The following is a 20,926-nucleotide window of genomic DNA, read 5'->3' as shown; positions in this document are numbered from 1 at the left end:
AAGGGCACCAGGTTCCGCTTATGGCTAGATCTCAATCCATTTTTATGGATTTTTACATTAAATATATAGATATTTATTTAATATCGATTTTCAGGAAAGTAAAATATCTATTCAAACAACGCATTTTTCCCCAATAAAGTACATAAGCACATATTTTCACATTCGCTCTACTGATACTTATTAGGGCCAAACCCATCTCCATAGCCCCTGCGCTTAAAACACCAACCCAGTAACAAATTGGTGTCACTGATTTATTACAGGTTTTCCATTTACGAATATGTATAGAATAACGTACAGCACACAGCCCATGTTTCTAATGCCATGCTCAGAGATAGTACCAATAGTAGTGCTCGTTAAGTAGGCACCTCGTGGGGCACAAACCTGGCTGTGGAGATGTGTTTAATAAGCAAATCTACCCGCCCGTGCTACTTATTGCCCTCACAACTGATTTATTTGCTGCATTAAAAAGAAGATGCAGTGCCTCATTACTTTCATACCGGCCGTTTTTTCATGAACTTTTAGAAAAGGCTACTATAATCTCTCTGCACCTTTTCATCTCTGAGGACCTCTGGAGGAACGAGGCACCCAGGCATTAGTTACTTTTGCCTTGGCTTAATTAAAAATCTCTGAAATAAGAACTACCAGCGTGTCTGCAACACTGCAATTAAGAAGGAAGCCATTATTCACAGCAACAGTCAAGCTGACATCAGTGGGTGTTCCCCTCGTGTGTTTTTGCTGAACAACAGAAGGACTTTCCTCTATAGAATCTCCTCAGCAATGACTAACTAAGGCAGCATAAAATGGACATTCTTGAACAGCAATCTCCGACGTGTTCAATCATGTCCCCGCGGCGGGGGCAGCAGCGACACCCCTGGCCCCCTTAGGAAAGGGCACGTGCTGAAAGGCCGTCGCAGTCCTCCCCGTTCACGTGCCGTGGGCGACGATAAACCCACGGGGTTTCACCTTTGGCCTTCGCGGGGATCTGGAGCTGAATGTCCTTGTACTCCCTGACCGACCGGGGCTGGCTGCTCTGCAGAGGGCGACGCCCCGCGGCGCCTTCCTCCGCTCATTTCATCAAGTCAAGAGCCTGAATGGAACCACTTGATCTCCTCTTAATAAGTTATCCCCGTCTAACAAACACTGTTTGGAGAGAAATGAACGCCCCCATCCACAAATTACTTTTTCTGTTGTTGTTGTTTGTTTATTCAGCTTCCTCGGTTGCAGACTCCCGTTATTTCGTGAACTGGGGCAGGGGGCGTGGTGGGGAGAGGAAAGTAATTCATAAAAATGTGACAGCACGACTTTCTTAAAAAGCTTTATAAGATCCTTTGAAAAGCTTTACTCATTTCTTCTTCTTCAGAGCAATCAAATGGCAAGCTGGCCCGGGGGGGAGAGCCTGCTCCGCTCGGCATTACCGCGGGGCCGAGCGGGGCCTCGTGCTGGCACAAAGTGGCGAGGACACCGCCGTCACGGCGTGCGCGACGAGCAGCAGAATAGGAGAGAGCAAGACCACCGCCAAGACCCGCAAAGGGAAATGCAGTTACCCGGCCCGGGCAGAGCACGGGGAGTAACACAAACACAGCCCCATCAGCAGCTTCAGCTCCTCAGCCCCCGCCGAGGTGCGGACCCCACTAACTCGAGTGGACGTGTGGCTCGTTAGTTTTACATCAGGTCCGCGGCATCCAGCCACATTGGGTCTTTCTGCCCCAGCACATCCTGCTCCGGGGGTGGGTGGCCACTGGCAAGAGCTGACGAACAACAAACTCCCCGAAAACGCCACGGTGGCCCCGCTGCGGCGCGCTGCGTGCGCTCCAGGCTCTCCGGCTGAAGAAGCGGCCCGCTGGCTGGCAGCTGGGCAGTCGCGCTTCTACCCCCTCTATTAATTCACGTTCTAGATGTCACGAGCGATGAGGCAGGGCCAACGGACTCCCACAAAGCAGCTACAGACTCGCATGGATTATTAATGATGCGATGCGCCCGAAACGCACGCGGTAGTTCCAGTTGCCACTGGCTACTGAAATCACTTCAAAATCCCTTAATGGAAATAATGGTTTGTCAAACAGCGAATGAGTTCTGGGCCGTCTTAACTGCAGGGCACGAGTCCCCCGCGAGCTCCAGCACCCCACACACCCTCGGAGATAGGTACCTGAGGGTCCTGTGCTAAGCTTTGCTTCATCTGCAAATGGTCACAAACTCTGAAGCTGCTTGAAAACGCAGAAAATTCTGGTTTTCATAACAAAGATATTTCGTGAACACAGAGGGTTCATTCACGTCAGTAGTCCTACGAGCTCCAACAGAACTAATGAAATGCAAAATAGACTCTTTACTCTTTATTCTGACTTGCAGTGCAAAATGAGCAAGTACACGCAAAGTGAAATATAAAATGTCTGGGCTGAACCTGCTTGTCTGAATGCTGTCTCTGAAGGGGGAAGATGCAGCTGCATGAGGCAGCAGTTGCAAAGATGAGAGTATGCAGTTGGGCTTGTGTGACTTTGTCCTTTCCGTAAGGTCAACGGAAAAATCAAATATTGCATAACCCTGCTACCAAGAGCTTAATTCAATCTGAACAGAAAAATCTTGTGATCTGCAGAGGGAATTCTCCTACGGACAGACTCACTCAAGCACTGTATTATTTTCCTCCCCATATCCATTTTGAAAGTGAAAAATCAAAACGGTTAAATAATGCTCTGCCCCGAAGGAAAACTGAGCCCAGGCACTGACTGGTGAGTATTAGGCTGCCATTAATTGTTATTTTTGAGTCACCCGAAAGCTTGGGATGCGACTTCTTACCCAGGAAAGTGTTGGAAATGTACTCGGACACCTGGTTGCCGGAGCGGCTCATCTCGGAGAGGTGTGTCAGCTCCCGGTTCAGCATCCTCTTGAACTGGGAGGGGGAGAGCACAGAACACAAAGATGGCATTTTTCCGAATGCTTTTCCAAATTAACGCAGGTCTACCCCAAGCAAGTCCACAAACAGGATGTTAAAGGCAAAATTCTGGAGATATTTGGAATGGAGTCGGCGACATATGGCTTCATTTAGATACTGTTCAGCATCATCATGACTAGATATTTCTTTTCAGTACACAAAACTACAGAATTAATGTCCTCCAAAGATCCATTTTAGTTTTTACTGTAACAAATGAGAAGATAATGTTTCAGGGATCCTCCCTGAAAGATCTAATTCTTATATTGGCTTGAGATTCCACATCTTATAAAAATCAGAACAAAAGAAGGTTATAAGTTTGCTCCATTTTGAATTATGCAAGTGAAAGACAATTGCATATGTTCAGAACACAACAGAGGAGAAATATGCCATAAATCTAAAGATCTGCTTGGATCATTACTCAAATGTAGGATTCAAGCATTGTTCACCCAGATATACATGCTATGATCCTCCTAATTTTCTAATCACACGTTTTCATTGCTGCATCATTTCAACCCGCAACAGTGAATTCCCAAAGGGGAAAAAAATTTACATACATGTACGCCGCATGCACAGTACACACATATGTTTATCCCTTGCAATACAGTACACATAAATAACCGTTTAAAAAGCATGTTTTCCTCATAGAGGTTTTATCCACGCAATACAGCACAAAAAACCAGTCGTTTAGAATCCGTCAGGATTTAAACCCACCTTAATATAGCCCCAAGATACAGATAACAAATAGTTTGCTTCAGGCATTTTGGAAAACTCCACGCCACCGTCCACAAATCCTCAGGGAGAAATCGCCGGTCAGACAGAAACGCTCCTCGGGCACACGGACACCCCCCTTCCCCAGCCAATAAAAAAAAAAAAAAAAATCAGCGTTCCTCAAAGCCCAGGGTCCCCCAAAGCCCGGCAGTTGCTAATCCCAGACAAAGCCAAGCTTGGCACAGCATCTTTGCAGAGGGCTGAAGGGGGGTGTATTTGCTCGCAGGAGAGAATAATGAAATCAGGGATCGCACGAAGAAACGAGAACTAATCCAAATGTATTCAGCTGGATGGCTGGAAGCACTTATGAATTATGAATCGTCCTGGTTGCTTAGCTGGCTGAAGGGGGGTCCCCGCTCCACAGCAGCCTCGCTCAGCTGAACTGTGCGGCAGAAAAATGATGCTGGTTTCTGAGGGGCTGCCAGCTTTAGTAACACAGCCATCTTTTTATGAGGAAGATTAAAATGGAGGAAGCTCTGTGCATATTTAAATAAGTCAAAAGCAGGCAGGAGTCTCTTCTCCGTTTCTGCCTTTTTTTTTTTTTAACCCTCTTCATTACCGAGGCTGAGGATTTTCAGAGCAAGTATTCACATATGGATTTCTAAAAGGATCATTTTTCACATTTTCAGTGTGACCACCGTTTGTCTTCCCCTACATGGTAGAGGGCAAAATGTAGCAATGTAGCAAAACGTACCTTTACAAACTGGGGATATTTTTCGGGTAAAAGTATAAACTAACAGTAACCATAAATCTGTAGTGTCAGTCTGCAATTAATAAAGTCTTTCATACAAGAATACATTCACAATCCAAATTTCAAGATTTAATCGCTGCTTTATTTTAAACTGACATGCAATCCCTTCATTAGGAAGCCGTGGCTGTCCTCCTAGCACCAAATCAAAAGCAAAGCAGATTGCACTGTGCACGTGACACGGATTGCACAAGGAATCACTGCTGATGTGCAGCCCTCGCACCGCTTTAGGACGTCCTTGGCGACTGCCGGCTGCAAAACGCCGCACGACAGCGCCCACGATGCCTAAAATAAAATGCAATCCTCGGTCTAAAATGCTCGCCTTTCTCCAGCTGCTTTTATGAAGAGTTATCAGCCTCGCTGGGCGTGATGTCACGAGGTTTTCTTGCGTGCTGGGGGACACACATGGCAGAGCCCCCGCAGTTCCCTGCTTGCCCAGGCACCACGAAAATCCCACCCCGCCGGCCCAGCATGGCTCCAGCCGCGGCTCAGCACCATCCAGATGGGACTCTGCTCAGCCCTGCGGCCGTAAGAACCACGCAGAGCAAGCGAAGTTGGGAACCCACCTTCTTCCCTCCTTAAATTCATGATTCTCAGAGGTGGAAAGCTGATGCCACCTCCCTTTTACCACGTGGCCCCCTGCGCAGCCCGAAGACGGGGTGTTACCTGCTCAGGCTCGGCCACCACCACCTCTGCTGCCTTCCCCTGCAGCGACCTGCCTTGCCCCACCAGTGTGAAAGTCCCACAGCGAGGTCTCACTTCCCCGGTTACTCAACCAGTTTAAATACTGTCTCATGGGATACGGGCAGGATTGGGATATGAATCCCATGGGATACGGGCAGGATTGGGAAGTGAATCTCATGGGATATGGGCAGGATTGGGATGTGAAGGTGCCATCTCATGGGATACGGGCAGGATTGGGATGTGAATCCCATGGGATACGGGCAGGATTGGGATGTGAAGGTGCCATCTCATGGAATACGGGCAGGATTGGGATGTGAATCTCATGGGATATGGGCAGGATTGGGATGTGAAGGTGCCATCTCATGGAATACGGGCAGGATTGGGATGTGAATCTCATGGGATATGGGCAGGATTGGGATGTGAAGGTGCCATCTCATGGAATACGGGCAGGAATGGGATGTGAATCTCATGGGATATGGGCAGGATTGGGATGTGAATCTCGTGGGATACGGGCAGGATTGGGACGTGAAGGTGCCATTTCATGGGATACGGGCAGGATTGGGATGCGAATCCCATGGGATATGGGCAGGATTGGGATGTGAAGGTGCCATCTCATGGGATATGGGAAGGATTGGGATGTGAATCTCATGGGATACGGGCAGGATTGGGATGTGAAGGTGCCATCTCGTGGGATATGGGCAGGATTGGGATGTGAATCTCGTGGGATATGGGCAGGATTGGGATGTGAATCTCATGGGATACAGGCAGGATTGGGAAGTGAATCTCATGGGATATGGGCAGGATTGGGATGTGAAGGTGCCATCTCATGGGATACGGGCAGGATTGGGATGTGAATCCCATGGGATATGGTCAGGATTGGGATGTGAAGGTGCCATCTCATGGGATATGGGAAGGATTGGGATGTGAATCTCGTGGGATACGGGCAGGATTGGGATGTGAAGGTGCCATCTCATGGGATATGGGCAGGATTGGGATGTGAATCTCGTGGGATATGGGCAGGATTGGGATGTGAATCTCATGGGATATGGGCAGGATTGGGATGTGAATCTCGTGGGATACGGGCAGGATTGGGAAGTGAATCTCATGGGATACGGGCAGGATTGGGATGTGAAGGTGCCATCTCATGGGATACGGGCAGGATTGGGATGTGAATCTCATGGGATATGGGCAGGATTGGGATGTGAAGGTGCCACTTCATGGGATACGGGCAGGACTGAGATGTGAATCTCATGGGATACGGGCAGGAGCGGGATGTGAAGGACGCCGGCTCCCCAGGAGGACATCCCACCATGCTGCGTCATGGGCATGGGCTTTGGCTCACAAGGTCTCCACTAAATTTCACGCCAACCAAGAGGGACAAAAGCCTTTTTGAAACTCCTAAGAGAAACCTTAGTGATGGAGAACGAGCGACAGCCAGAATGAAAACGAAGAGAAAGCCCGTGGGAGGAGAGCAGAGCTCTGACCCCATCCTTCCTCCCAGTGACGTATTTTCGCCGGCCACAAGCGCCAGCCACCAACACGTGAGCACTCCCACAGACTTTACAGCGAAGCATGTGCTGAAACATTCCTCTGGATCGAGGCCTTTATCTTTCCAAGGAAAACACCGTAATCAGATGATCACACAAACAACTTTTAAGCAACGTGAAATCAGTCGGGTTTTCCATACAATCGCCCCTTTCAGACAAATAATCCCGGACAAACATCCGCAAAAAATGCCTTTACCTCACAGACGGCTTCATAAAGTACAAAGGGTAGCTGCTGCCTTTCCACAGAGGCGCAAAGCAATTAAACGGCCTCCACAAGGTCACCCAAGCCATCTGCAGCAGAGATGGGGACAGATAAAAGACCTCGGGATGCTCATATCTGATCTTTAACCAGAAATCTGTCCCCTTCATCTCCTCTAACAGCCTTATTCCTGCTCACTTTTCCAGATTTTTAACCAGCAACCTTTTATAAACGCAGACAGCAGTATCGCAGCACTCCTAAAAGGCCTGTGAGGGCCAAGCCCAGCCCCGACACCCGCAGTGCTCTGAGAATACTCACACGCTCTGCAAAGTTTATTGTAATTTACCCCCCGAACGACGCTGGCACCTAAGCAGGATTTACTTAACGACATGATACCCCTTTTCAAACCAGCACAGTCCAGCAAGGACGGAGCCGTGCTGACGGTGCACTCGGTAAACACATCTTCACTGCTCGTGGGGGGTTATTTGGGGATTTTTTTCTGAGCTCCCCTTAATGTCAGGATGCTCTGGAGCGACACTGCTTCCTCGGAACTGCTTTGCCATTTGCCCGCGGGGAGAAAGCACGTCGCTGCCTCTCTGCACAGATCAATGACTGATGTCATGTGCAAACCTCTGTAATGATCCCTTCGGTAAATCGATTTGACAGCAAAGGGTAAAACAAACAGATTGCACGCTGGCAATGAGAAAATACCAACTGCTCTGCCATTGAGCAAACAGAAGCGTTGCTGCTTTCAAGAGCTCCTGCACGGGCGCAGCACGGCCCTCAGCTCGGCAATCACGGTAATGCCGATCAGCAACATGTGGACGTGTGCTGTTATTTTCATAATTAATAATCATCTCGGTGCTTTTTACAAAGGAAATAAGCACCGATAACCTCGCTGTACAGGTAGGAGCCGAGGCACACGTAGGAATACGCGTGCGCGCCCACGAGGAGGTACACGGGAGGGGGGTGCCCACCCCGACTTGCGGCGGTTTTCCCTCAAAAAGCAGCAAAAATCAGGAAATGAGCTTGGGGCTCCCTTCTCTCTACCCGAAACTCCGATCACAGGACCACGCAGTTAACACATTCAACTGATGAAGAGAGATAACGTAAATAAGATGAAGCCCCAGCTGAAACTTTTAATAAGCAAACACCGATACGGCTGACCTTCCCGGCAAGTCACAGAGGTCTAAAACCATCTGGAGGGTTGTGTGAGAAAAAGCCATCGCATCGCGCGGGGTTTTCCTGTTTTGCATGCTCTGAAGTAACTGCAGAAGTCATCTGAATGAAATTAAGTCTCCCAGAAATTGAATCATTCTTTGATTACAAGCAGTGACCCTTTTTTCATGTATTCTCTGGTAGAAGGAATCACGGTTTCTTTCCAGCTTTCCAGTCGTGCGTGCATGCGGTAATTTCCTTGATTACCGCCGGGGAAGTTCACTCACAGTTCCCCTCTTGGCTGCCCACACCTCACCCTCGCTGCTCACGTTTTCTCTGCACTGGCAGTTGCACTCTTTGCTTTTTTTTTTTCCTTCTTCGCTGCAGCGTGGGGGGCGAGGCCAGGCTGGGCAAGGACCCGACCGCGGGTGGCGGTGGCCTCGGCACCGAGCGCGTGGCGGCTCCTTCACCCCGTCCTAACCAAACGCCCTGCAGGCGAAGCTTGCTCGCCTTCATTTTTTGTGCAGAGGAAGAGATTTGGGCCGAATTTATGAGAGGATTTGTCAGATTTCGGAGCTCAGTCACCCTGGGAGCGCGCTGGCTCCGGGGCCACCGCGGGCGATACGGGGTGGAGCCCAGGGCAGCATCCAGCCACGTGTGGGAAATCTCCCCGGTGCTTCGGGGTGGAAAATCCCACCTTTGTGGCTCTATATGGAATAACAGACTCTCTTCCTTTCCTGGGAAAGCCAGGGAGAGCCACGCAGAGGCACACACAGCTCTTGGCCTTTCCAGCCCCACGCCAGCTCCGGCAATAGTCCTGCTGTTATTCCCTTTCCCCTTTGGAGTACGGCATCAGAGGTGTTCCTGGTGCTTTACGGGGAGAATAAAGACAGGAGGATGTATCTGCTGCTGATGCAAACCCTTTGAAGTCGATTTATACCAGCTGGGGTTCCCTGAGGCCAAGAGTCCTTATGCAAAGAGGCTGCTTAAAAAAGTTTTAGTCATTTGCAGGAGGCTGAGGGCAATTTCAAGATAAAAGAGCTGTTAAGATGCTGCGGGGCTCCAACCCGGAGTACCTAGGGAGAGCGGGGTCCCACCCCGCACTTTGATGGAGGAATCTCGGTGCAGATCTCCAGTGTGTAAAAATGTTTATAAACTCTGTTCCTGGCGACCCACCCTTCTGACGCAAACCTTACATCCATCCCTCCCCTCTGCCACCGCTCCTAGAAATCCTTTAGAACAAAAGGATTTGCGGTGCGAGGGTTACTTTTGCCTTTGATTTCCACGCAAAGGCAGCTGGGCTGGATCCTTCTCAGCTTAATTGCCCCGGGGAAATTACTGCAGGTCCAGAGGTGCAATTAAACCACGGTGTAACTTCATTCATTTCAACAACTCTTCTGGGAAAAACTGGACGCCCAGCGCTGGGAGCCGGGAAGAGCTGACACTCACCTGCCCGCGTGACGGAGCGGGAGCGAGAGTCCAGCCGGAAATTATTTACACGCAGGAGGGAAATTACTCATCCGTGCATACGGCAAGCAAGCCACACAGCAAATGTGTAATGCTTTTCTCTGGACCTCTGGTTGCTCAAATGGACTGGATGTGACACTCAGGCCCTACCGCAGATTTTGAAAAAAAAAAAAACAAACCCCGAGATTAATCTTCAGCGCCTGCGCTTGAGAAGCTAAAAGAACTATTTCTAAACAGCTAGCCCTCTCTTCCTGACGCGGATACCTCATTCCTGTACTGCACAGAGTCACCTAACCCGTAGGCAGACAAAACTCCCCGGGTCAGGATTTTACCCCAGGAGGCTCCCGGGGTGTGACGAGCGGTGGGCACCAAACCCGGGCACCCCCCGCTCACTCCCGAGACGGGCAGGGAAGCAGATCTCTGGCACACGAACGTCTTGTAACTCCCTCAAGGATATTTTTCATTGCTCTTGTTTTTTTTTCCCCAAACTACATTTGCAAAACCTGCTGATTTTGGAGTGCCGAGGCATATCTTTTGTTCTTTCTTGAGAAGTTTGCAAGTCAAAAAAGTTAAAATTCTTTAATTTAGAGGAGTAGTCACCCGATCGCTTATCTGTGCTTTCCTGATGTTACATCACTTGCAGAAGGGACTGTGTCAAACAGAATTGCAGCTGTCCTTGTAACTTCATAATTTCTATCAATTTTCCTTTTTAAGCACTCACATGATGGGAAGGTGCATTTACACGTTTAAAGAAAAAATGAGCCCATTTCACACTAATCAGTACGAAAGGAGAAAGTTTTCAGGCGTATTTCGGTGCCTGAAGAAAAGTGGAATGGTTGCAGTCAACTATCAGTCATTAAAAAAATCAAATGCTTTTGCAACTCTTTCTAGTTCTTGTTTCCTAAAACAATATAGTTTTTAATGCGCTAGAAACTATTTTTAATGAGATACAAAGTACTATTTGTTTTTGTTTTTTTTTTTTTTTTGTTTCCCCTTCAGCTTATTTTTTAAACCAAAAAGTAAACACACGGTTATGAAATCTCCAATTTCACATCAAAGGAGAGTTGATTTATATTTACGTTCAAAGGAAGACTTTAAAGGAGTAAGATCATGACCAACTTGTTGGCCTTATGTTATTAGAATAATTTAAAAATCCACAATGTAAATGTTGATAAATAAATAGCACGTTGCCATAAATCAGCATGCGGCTGCTCATGAAAGCAATAACGTATATCTGATGTAGACAGAAGAGCATTCAGATTTTACCTGTAAAGTTTAGCATTTCTGAAGGCAGGAGAGCCTCCCTTGGGTGGGACTTATTTACGCAACACGGGGCTTAAAAGGTGATGAAGTGGAACCCGAAGCAGGAGTGTTAGCACCCATCCATTTCCGGCTCATTTCCAGACAAATGAGACTTGAAATATGCAAATTGCATTAAAATGCCGGAAAGGAAAAACTCCTTACAGGATCCTGCCCAAGGAAAGCACTGTGAATTAGCACTGCTTGGAAACGACACCGAATTTCTTTATTTAAAAGCAGGCTCGAGGCCTGTTACTCACTTGCTGGGAACTGCTAAGGCAGAGGAAAAAAACCCCTCCGCCCGATGCTGGGGAATTGGTAAGGTCATGGAGAAACCACCCCCTCTACTTTCCTGAAAATGAATGTGTCATAGGTGTGTATAAGGTGTGCCTGCCCGAGTTTTTGTTGGCGCAGGGAGAAGCTGCCTGCCGTACCCTGCAGGGCCAAATCTGCTCGCCGCCGTCCTGCGGCACCGAGTGCCAACGAACTCGAGCCTCGGTGCACCCGGTACCTTTGTGCTTGGTACCCAACAGCCCTTGGGTTAGAGATTTACGTTTATTCGGATCGATAGGAAACACCAGGACCGAGGGAGCTTCAGATTTCACGCCGCGTGGCGTGACAAAGCGCGGGTTGCGCTGGGCAGGGTACGGCCCAGTCGGGTTCCTTCGGGAGAAGCTCGGCTCGGTTTCTGCTTCGTCCAAAACGCTCTTCCTATGCTTTAAGAACAGGTCCCTACTAGTCAATTAATACACCTGGAGTCTACATGTCTGCTTATTAGATTTTGTACGGATTTCCTCACCAGCAGCTACCAGACTGCACACAGCAAGAGCTCTCGACCAGACAGGAGCGCAGCAGCCATCCCCCGGGAACGGCGCTCTCTCCCCGTCACTGAAAGGTGCATCTTACACCGTAAAAAAATTGCACCGCAAGGAGGAAGGATCGCGCAAGTGGCAAGTGAAAGGCAAGGGGCAACTCCCGAGACTCCCACCGCCTTTTCCAGAGCAGCGCCGGTGAGCGCGCGTGCCGGTTTTTCATCCCCGCGCTGCTTTGATTCTTCACTCAAACGAGAGGCAAGTCGGTGAAACCAGAAACGAGCAAACCCACTTGTTCTGCAACGGGTTTTTTTTTTACCAGGTGGAAAAACGTTTTGTTGCGTTAACTGCAAAAGGAGATTCCGGAAGAGGAGCTGATGGGTACCAGCCCGAGCTGAAGGCTAGGAACCAACAGCAAAATTAAAACCTACAGCAGCTTGTTTGTTGACATAAAGTTGATTAAAGAAAAGACCTGATGCAGCTGACAACATCTGTGGCCTCCAGAGCAGATAGCGCTCCAGAAGGCTGCAGATCTCAGACCAAAATCTTCTGTCAGTCACACCCATGCAAAACCACACTGCTGAAGCCTCGGGGGCCAAAGGAAGCCGAGCGACTACGTAAAGAGAGCCCGCAAACCAGCGAGCCTCCCGGCCGCTCGCCCCTGCCAGGGCAGGCAGCAGCACCCGCGGACGCTGGGCTGAAACGCGCCTGCACTGTGTCCCAGCAAAACCCCCCCGGACGCCTGAGAGGGGAGAGCACTTGTCATTTAACAAGAGAGCAATGCAATTAAAACGTGGGATTTCGTTAATCGTATGAAGCAGCAATTTAAATTTAATTTAAATTTGAGTCAGGCTCTGCAGTCATCATTTAGGCAAATCCAGCTGGGGTTTCACCTGAGTAGGAGAACAGGCTTTGGAAAATTCAAATAACCTCGTGCCCTGAGATGACTTTTCCAAGGTGCCCATCATGGGAGAAACTCTGGTAACTTTTAATCGACAGAAGTCTGTTTGCTTCAGAAAACACAGGAGAAAGAGTAAGTCCTGCAAGGAAGGCAGTGTAGCTCTACAGTACAGTATCCCCCGCCCCCCCCCCCCCCCCCCCCCCCCCCCAAAAAAAAAAGTGTGGCAGTTGGTCCTGCCAAAATGAAAATGAGCCTAATGCAAGCACCAAAACCATACGGAAGGCACTAATTAATGTAAATATATTTAAATGAAAAAATCCTCCTCACATAGAGATAGGCAAATGATCTGCAGAATAATTTTTACGTAGCATTTGCCCAGCTGTGCTAAATCAGCAGCAAGGTGAGGCACTTCTCGTTTGTTTGCTTTAAACACAGAGCAAAGGCTTTAATCAGAGGAATCTCTCCCTCTAAGAGCTCTGACGGATGAGCCTGCAAACCAATACATCTCCACAACATGTTCTGGCTTTGATAACACAACATCTTTCAATTAAGTTTCATTTAGTGCAAATATTTGCATCACCAGCCGCCCCACCGAAAGCAGTTGCTCTGCAACCGGGTAAAAAAAACGAGGAGTTTGGAGTCAGGCTGTGGAAACTGGCCTGGTCCACAAAATCAGGGGCAGGATTAGGACTGCTCCGAGGATTAAATCCCACTTTGAAATCTTCACAGCTCACCCTCAGCCCAAGCGATGCTTCTCCTCTGAGATTTCGTGCGTCTCCAGTATCCTCACTTCACTTCCAGAGGTCACTGCTCTGAACAGTTAGTCACTCTCTAGTCCTGCCCTCAAATCATGATTCATTTTGAACCTGCCTTTGAGCTATTATTTATTTAAGCCCCACCCTAATGTGTTATAACGTAAAAGTCTGAGAATGCACGACTTTAAAACCCATCACATCCCAGTACGAGCAGGAATGCTTAAAGGCCACGCTAGAAGGTCCTGGGCACGGTCGTGGCCCGGAGGGTGGCAGAAGGGCTCCCGAGAAGATGGATTTGAACCAAAATTCAACCTCCAAAGTCTTCATCTCTGCTGTGCCAATCAAGTCGTGCAGCAGCAGGCATATGGCGTGTGGCCGTGGGATCTCCCTCGCCCGGGTCTCCCCGGTTATTAAATAAGCCCAGGGATGGCCCCACTATTCCACCCCACTCTATGACATGTTTGACATGATCAGAATGATTTATTTTAGAGGCCAAAGAGCACGGGAGGAGGAATAGGATGGATACGGAGACAGCTACCCTAAAAGTCCACTTATGACAGCGATGAGAACTGAGCCACAGGAGCTGACTCGGACGCAGCTCCCCAAATCTTGAACATCCGTGAGGGGATTTGAGGGATTTCAGAGTCTGGGGCAGAGCCACCATCCAGAGCTGGTTCCTCCTCGCCCCGAAGGCTTCGCTGGAGCCTCCCAGTGCCACCGTTAAAAAAACCCGGCTCCTGCACCACCGCGCCTCGTCCTCCAGCACGAGGACGTCCTCAACTCAAATGAAAACAACAAAAAAAACAAACCAAAAAAACCCCCACGAAGATGGAGGGAACGTTCCCAACCTCAGGTACAAACAGCTCCTCCCGCAGCTCCCACCCACCGTCTGCCGGCACGACGGGCCCGGACGGGCGCCGGGAGGGAGCGATGAGCAGCCCGGTGCTCCCGAGAGCTCTCGCGGGGGGCCCGGAGCCCCGTTTCCGTAACGCGAGCCCCCGGGGCGAGGGGAATACCGGCGTGCGGCCGGGGGAACCGCGCGCCGAGCTGGGTGATTCATCCCGGCTTGTGAAAACAGGAGACGTGGAAGCCTCTTTGTTTCGCTGGCTGCTGCGCAAAGCGAACAAGCCTCTCTTTGTGCGGCGCTCGGCTGGTTTAAAGCATATTAAACAAAGGAAGTTCGGGCAAAAGCAAGAGAAAAGACTAAACAGCTCGGCACCGCTTAAGGGAAACGTCACGGAGGAAGAGGACGAGGTTTGGGGCCGAGGGACGGGCAGAAGGCAGGCGAGTGAGCACAGGGGCTGTGCAGCCCGGCACATACGCCGCTGGCACCCGGCCCCGCGCCGCGCTCGACCTCCACCACCGCCCCCACGAGTTTAACATCAGTGTCCAGATGTTGATTTAGCCACCGTCTCCTGAAAGCTAGGTGCCGCCTTGCTCCTCTTTTCCGACCAAAACGCCCTCTGAAATACAAGCGAAATGAAATCAGCCGTGTTTCTCTTAGCGGCTTCTGGCTCACGAGCAACCAAGATAGGAGCGCGGAGCCCCGCCGCGCTGCTGCCCTGCAACAGCCTTGGGTGGCAAGGTTTGAGTTGTGTTATTCAGCGCTCGGGAGTGACGGAGAAGTTAAAGAGTTGCAATGTTTCAGGATTTACTCTGCAGCTGCGCGGGCAGCGCTGGCAGGGAAGGGCACCCCCCCAGGGAACAGTCTTGGGGGGAGAAGCGGGTTTTGAAAGTCGTGCGAGCAGAAGGCAGGCACCCCGACGACAACACCTCGGTCTGCTCAAAATCAGAGCATCCCCACAGACCACAACTTACCTCATCTGTCCCGTTTACTTACTCAGTGGGGTGCAAAAAGCCCTAAAAAAGACTGAGACGGGTCTAATTTAAGGAGAGGGGAAGGTGCTGCTCTGGTCCATTCAGATTTTGCATGTGCTCTGGGCTGTATCCTGCATGGACAGGCAGGTAGCTCTTGAGAAATAATACCCTTTCTCCCTCCCTCGTTTCTATGATATTGCAGCTCCATAAAAGTTTGGAGCTGGCAAAACCAGCATTTCAACTGGGAAAAATTCTTGCTCTTTTTTACGACTCGGGGGATGCGCTGAGCACGTCCTCCCCCAGCTCCCAGTAGAGCCGAGGGGGTCCTGAGCTCCCATCTGCACGCCGAGCGAGGCTGCGGACAGCTGCCCAACGCCAAGCTCAACTTTACGGGGTGGCCACCGAGAGAGAAAATACCCCCTCTCTTTATCAGCACGCCCATGACTCACAAATCCTCCCAAGACACAGCAGTTGCCCCAGCTGGAAGCCGGACAGGTTGATAAATGCAGGAAAAGGAAGGAAAAAAAAAAAAAAAAAAAAAAAGGTATGTTACAATATGTGTGGTCTGCTTCTACAGGCAGCACTGAGTGCCTACGGAACTTTACGGGTAATTTTGTTTCATGGCAAAGCTGCAGTGCCATACTCTGCGCACAGCGAAAGATTAGTATGTTAGGAAAACAAATTCCCTTCACGTCGGTTGCGTTCCTCTGCAACCAGGTAGAGTTTTTTTTTATTTCTCCTCTCGTTCGGAAAGTTAAGGGCACTGGGCACGGTCAGTGGTTCTGTAGCAGGAGCTCACGGCTGAAGCAGCAAGGGACTCGGGCTGGTTTGCAGGCTCTGGTCATGCCTCAGGACTCAGGGACGCCGGCAGCGCGGCCGGGGAACGCAGTTCCCCTTTTTTGCCAGTTTTATGCCGGACCCCCCACTCGTGGGAGCGTGGGGTGGCAGCGTGCAAGCGGCAGTGCTCCCTGGGCTCACGCCGCTGGCAGCGCCGCCGGGCTCGTTAGCTCACCGTAAGCTTAGCTGCTCGTTTCCTCCCTTCTCCTGGAATTAGCTCGCCTCTTAAAAAAAAAAGAAGTATACGCACATGTTGCAACTGATGGTTTCCACAAACCGTCAGCTCAAAGCCAGGATGCCGTCCTGCATGGCGCTTCCCCCCCAGCGACTCCTTTTTGGTGCAGGACTCGAGGCTCACCCTGCGAACACGTATGCCGAGATCCTCCCTGCTCTGCCTGCCGCTGTTGCAACCCTGGATTTTCTAAACTACGTCTGTCAGGAAGGAGACAGGAAATTCGAGTCACACTTGCAACAGCTGTGCCATGCCTACTATCAGTCTCAAATGACGTAGTTTGGCTTGGGTGGCGTGGGGCCAGGAACCGGCGAGAGCGGAGGTCGGGGAGATAGGTCACTGTTTGTACAGCCCGGGCACTTGGGAGCGTGCTGAGTCGATTTGCTTTTTCTTCCTATCTTACGCCGTTTCTCTTTCCGTTTTTTCCTTTAATACCGTGGAGCCCGAGCATCCTGTTTTCAAAACATCTGACTGTTTTGCTTATTTACCGGTGACACGTTTAAATGCCTTTGACCGAGGGGCTACTTGGGCAGGGGAAAACCTGACCAATTAAGGACCGAAGAGGCACGTTTCCAACCCAACGGCTTCTCGCCCTGCGAGATCACTCTGCAGGTTGTACCTCCGCCACCAAAACCCGAAAGCCACCAACCCCCAAACTAATTTGTGTCAGTATGTACCGCCGGTGAGGAAAGGAAAGGGGGGTGTGAGGCCATTTTATGCTTTTCTTTCACAGACGAAAACGATACTGGAAGTTGACCAAAAAAACGCAGACATTTCAGAAACTGGTTATGAAAGAACAAAGTTTCAGGAACCTTTTGCTCAAGCCAGCTGTAAGCCATTTGCACACAGAGCGATCACAACTTTTGATTGCTACAATAAGCAATTTAGCTAGTCTTTCACCTTCACAAGTCCAGATTTGGCACTTAGCAAAAAAAAAAAAATCTCAAAATAAAGGGCATCAACGTCCACATTGGAGGTGCAGCCTCCTCTGCAGACTAAACCTTTCTCAACTTTCACGCTGGCTTCCCTCAATGCAAACTCAAAAAAAAAAAAAAAAAAAAGAAAAAGAAAAAAAAGATATTCCTTTCTTGAAAGCTCGGTCTATAAAACTTTTATTGCTTCCTTTGCCCCTGCACGTCGTGGTAATCACTAACAGAGGAGGAAGCTGAAATAACACGGGATTTCTCTGCTCAACTTTTTCCATAAAATCAGTTTATGATTCAGCATTTCTGATTTCATTAATTTCCAATTGGGAAGAAAATAATAACATCGGGTTCGTGCAGAACAGCTCAAAATTGGGTTTCACCAGGGCAGCTGGCCAAAGACCCGGCTTGAGTCCAGTCTACCTGCTCCATCACACACCACACTGTGAAAACTGCGTTAAAGCTTGGAAAAAAAAAACCCAAAACCCGAAGAAACCGAGGCAGGGGGCTGGGGAGCAGCCAGCCTGGGCCAGAGGTTGCCCCGGGGCAGGGAGCGCTCCCGGCCGGCCACCCACACCCGCAATCCTGCGGGATGCTGAGGAGGAACCCATCCGGGATGCTGGGGAGCCCGGGGAGGGAGGGGAAGGACCATCGCCCCCCAAAAGTTGCCCGGAGAAGGGCTGCTCCTCCCCGCTCCCCTTCCTGCTTTGCTGCCTTTTAGCACAGCGTCCTTTCCCTTCTTTTAGCACCTCGCAGAAAAAACTCCCAATTCCCCTTTTGCGTATTAAAAAAAAAAAAAAATAATAAAAAAAAAAAATAAAATAAAAGGTCCCTGGAGGTGGGCGAGCAGCTCAGCTCCTCTCGCAGCTCGCTCCCCGTGCACAATCTTTTGACTTGTGCTGGCAAGCGGTGCCGAGCCAGCCCACCACATTAAAAACAAAATTAAACGCTTACCGAAAGACAAAACAGCAATAAAATAACGCACCGCAACGCTAAGAGTTTGCCATTATTACGGACAGGCAACAATGAAGATAATTGACTTTTGAAGTGATAATTTGTTACACGCGGGTGTTTTCACCGTGTTTCGGGTACTATCGGTTCCGAAGGGACCGGCGCTAATTGAAACCTCTTTTCCTCCTCAGAGTCGAGCCCGGCTCGCTCTCCCCACGCTGTCCCACCGCCAGTTTTTTTGTGGTTTTTTTTGGTTTTTTTTTTTTTTTTTTTAATTTTTTTTTCTGACCGAGTCTCTGCGGGGGAAACCCGCATCTCCCTCCCGGGAGGGACTTGGAGGTGGCCGGGCATCAGGGGTCGCTCCGCATCCCCACTCCGCATCTCCCCCCACGTCCCCGCTCCGCATCCCCGCTCCGCATCTCCCCCCACGTCCCCCCATCTCCCCCCACGTCCCCGCTCCGCATCCCGCCCCCCCCGCCGCTCCCCTCACCTTGTTGGATGCCATCTCGCTGACGGAGCGGTAGGTCTGGATGGTCTCCAGCTGATCCAGGCACCAGTCGAGCTCCTCCAGCGTCTCCATGGCCAGTTTCTGGTAGGGCTCCTCTGCGAAGAGGCAGACGGACATGTAGTCGGGCTGGCGCGGCGGCAGCCTCTCCAGGCCGGGCCCCCCCGCGCCGCCGCCAGCCCCGCCGGAGGTTCCGCACCGCTCCCTCATCATGCGGCCGCCGCTGCGCTCCCCTTCGCCGCCGGCGAGCAAATCCCCGCCCGCCGCTGCCGCCCGGCCCCGGCCCCGGCCCCGGCCGCCCGCCCCGGCCCGCCCCGGCCCGCCCCGGTCCTGCCCCCCCCCCCCCCCCCCGCCCTCCTTCCCTTCCCGCGGGCCGGGGAACCGGGCACCCCCCCCCGGGCAGGGCCGGGCTGCGGCTGCGGGAGCGCCGGCCTCAACCGCCCGCTACCCGCCTCGGGGGGGGGGGGGGGGGGGGGGGGGTGGGTGTCCCCCCCGGCCGCCCCGAGCTGCCCGAGCGCAGGGTGTTGGTTTGGCGCCAGCTCCGCTCCCCAAACGGCCCGGCCGGGCTCCTGATCCCCGACAGCCCTGCACCCCGACAGTCCTGCTCCCCGACAGCCCTGCACCCCAAACAGCCCTGCTCCTCAACCCCAACAGCCCTGCTCCCCGACAGTCCTGCTCCCCGACAGCCCTGCTCCTCAACCCCGACAGCCCTGCTCCCCGACAGCCCTGCACCCCGACAGTCCTGCACCCCGACAGCCCTGCTCCTCAACCCCGACAGCCCTGCTCCCCGACAGCCCTGCACCCCGACAGCCCTGCACCCCGACAGCCCTGCTCCCCGACAGTCCTGCACCCCGACAGCCCTGCACTCCGACAGCCCTGCACCCCAACAGCCCTGCACCCCGACAGCCCTGCACCCCGACAGCTCTGCACCCTGACAGCCCTGCACCCCGACAGCCCTGCTCCTCAACCCCAACAGCCCTGCACCCCGACAGCCCTGCTCCCCGACAGCCCTGCACCCCGACAGCCCTGCTCCTCAACCCCAACAGCCCTGCACCCCGACAGCCCTGCACCCCGACAGTCCTGCACCCCGACAGCCCTGCACCCCGACAGCCCTGCTCCCTGACAGCCCTGCTCCCCGACAGCCCTGCTCCTCAACCCCGACAGCCCTGCTCCCTGACAGCCCTGCACCCCGACAGCCCTGCACCCCGACAGCCCTGCTCCCCGACAGTCCTGCACCCCGACAGCCCTGCACCCCGACAGCCCTGCACCCCGACAGCCCTGCTCCCTGACAGCCCTGCTCCCTGACAGCCCTGCACCCCGACAGCCCTGCTCCCCGACAGCCCTGCACCCCGACAGCCCTGCACCCCAACAGCCCTGCACCCCGACAGCCCTGCTCCCCAATAGCCCTGCACCCCGACAGCCCTGTTCCCCAACAGCACTGCTTCCTGCCTGCTCCTGCTCCTCAACAACCCTGCTCCCCAATAGCCCTGCACCCTGGCCCCAACAGCCTGGCTCCCCAACAGCCCTGCTCCCCGACAGCCCTGCTCCTTAACCCCAACAGCCCTGCTCCCTGACAGCCCTGCTCCCCAACAGCCCTGCACCCCATCAGCCCTGCTCCCCAATAGCCCTGCTCCCAAATAGCCCTGCACCCCAGCCCCAACAGCCCTGCTCCCCGACAGTCCTGCTCCCCAAACAGCCCAGCTCCCCAAACAGCCCTGATCCTCAACAGCCCCACTCCCCAATAGCCCTGCACCCCGACAGCCCTGCACCCCAACGGCCCTGCTCCCCAACAGCCCTGCTTCCTGCCTGCTCCTGCTCCTCAACAGCCCTGCACCCCAACAGCCCTGCTCCCCAACAGCCCTGCTTCCTGCCTGCTCCTGCTCCTCAACCCCAACAGCCTGGCTCCCCAACAGCCCTGCTCCTTAACCCCAACAGCCCTGCTCCCCAACAACCCTGCTCTTTGACACCCCTGTTCCCCAACAATCTGGCTCCCCAACAGCCCTGCTCCTCACCAGCCCCCTTCCCCAATCCTGCCTGCTCCTGCTCCCCAACTCCACCAGCCCTGCTCCCCACCGGTCCCGGCTCCCCAGCTTTGCTGCCCTTGTTCCCCACCAGCCTTGACCATCGATGCCCCCAGACCCGTGCCCCACTGGTCCCGCTCCCCAGTGCCATCCACCCCTGTACCCCAACCCCGCCAGCCCCCGCTCCCACCGAGCTCTGCTCCTTGACCCTGCCAGCAGGACAACGTGCTCCCGAGCCGCTCTCGGCGTCAAAGTTAAGGTTTACATAAGCGGATACAGTGAATCATAAAATCTCCCCATGAATGTAACCGCTTCTCATAATACCAGTGACATATGCTTACCCCATAAATCTGTCAAAGGTAATGGATTCAGCAT

At 52.2% G+C, this 20,926-nt stretch overlaps 1 protein-coding gene across 5 annotated transcripts in view; it reads right to left on the bottom strand.

The window, feature by feature from the left end:
- The window catches only part of PDE4B (phosphodiesterase 4B), a 217,944-nt gene that overhangs the window by 8,627 nt on the left and 188,391 nt on the right, over nucleotides 1–20,926 (bottom strand). For 3 of the 5 annotated variants that reach the window (XM_042804716.1, XM_042804721.1, XM_042804723.1), the window contains 2 exons: nucleotides 18,516–18,628; nucleotides 2,791–2,884 (listed from right to left, as the gene is read on the bottom strand). In XM_042804716.1, the coding sequence (XP_042660650.1) occupies nucleotides 2,791–2,884; nucleotides 18,516–18,628 (207 nt within the window). Of the gene's footprint in view, nucleotides 1–2,790; nucleotides 2,885–3,637; nucleotides 4,059–18,515; nucleotides 18,629–18,729; nucleotides 18,767–20,926 lie in introns of those variants that run through there. The other 2 variants (XM_042804728.1, XM_042804730.1) reach the window with 2 other exon arrangements.

Source organism: Tyto alba, unplaced genomic scaffold (genome assembly GCF_018691265.1).
Source record: "Tyto alba isolate M040663 unplaced genomic scaffold, T.alba_DEE_v4.0 Super-Scaffold_1000006, whole genome shotgun sequence".
In the NCBI taxonomy this organism is placed as follows: domain Eukaryota; kingdom Metazoa; phylum Chordata; class Aves; order Strigiformes; family Tytonidae; genus Tyto; species Tyto alba.
This window is presented reverse-complemented; position numbering and strand designations above follow the sequence as displayed.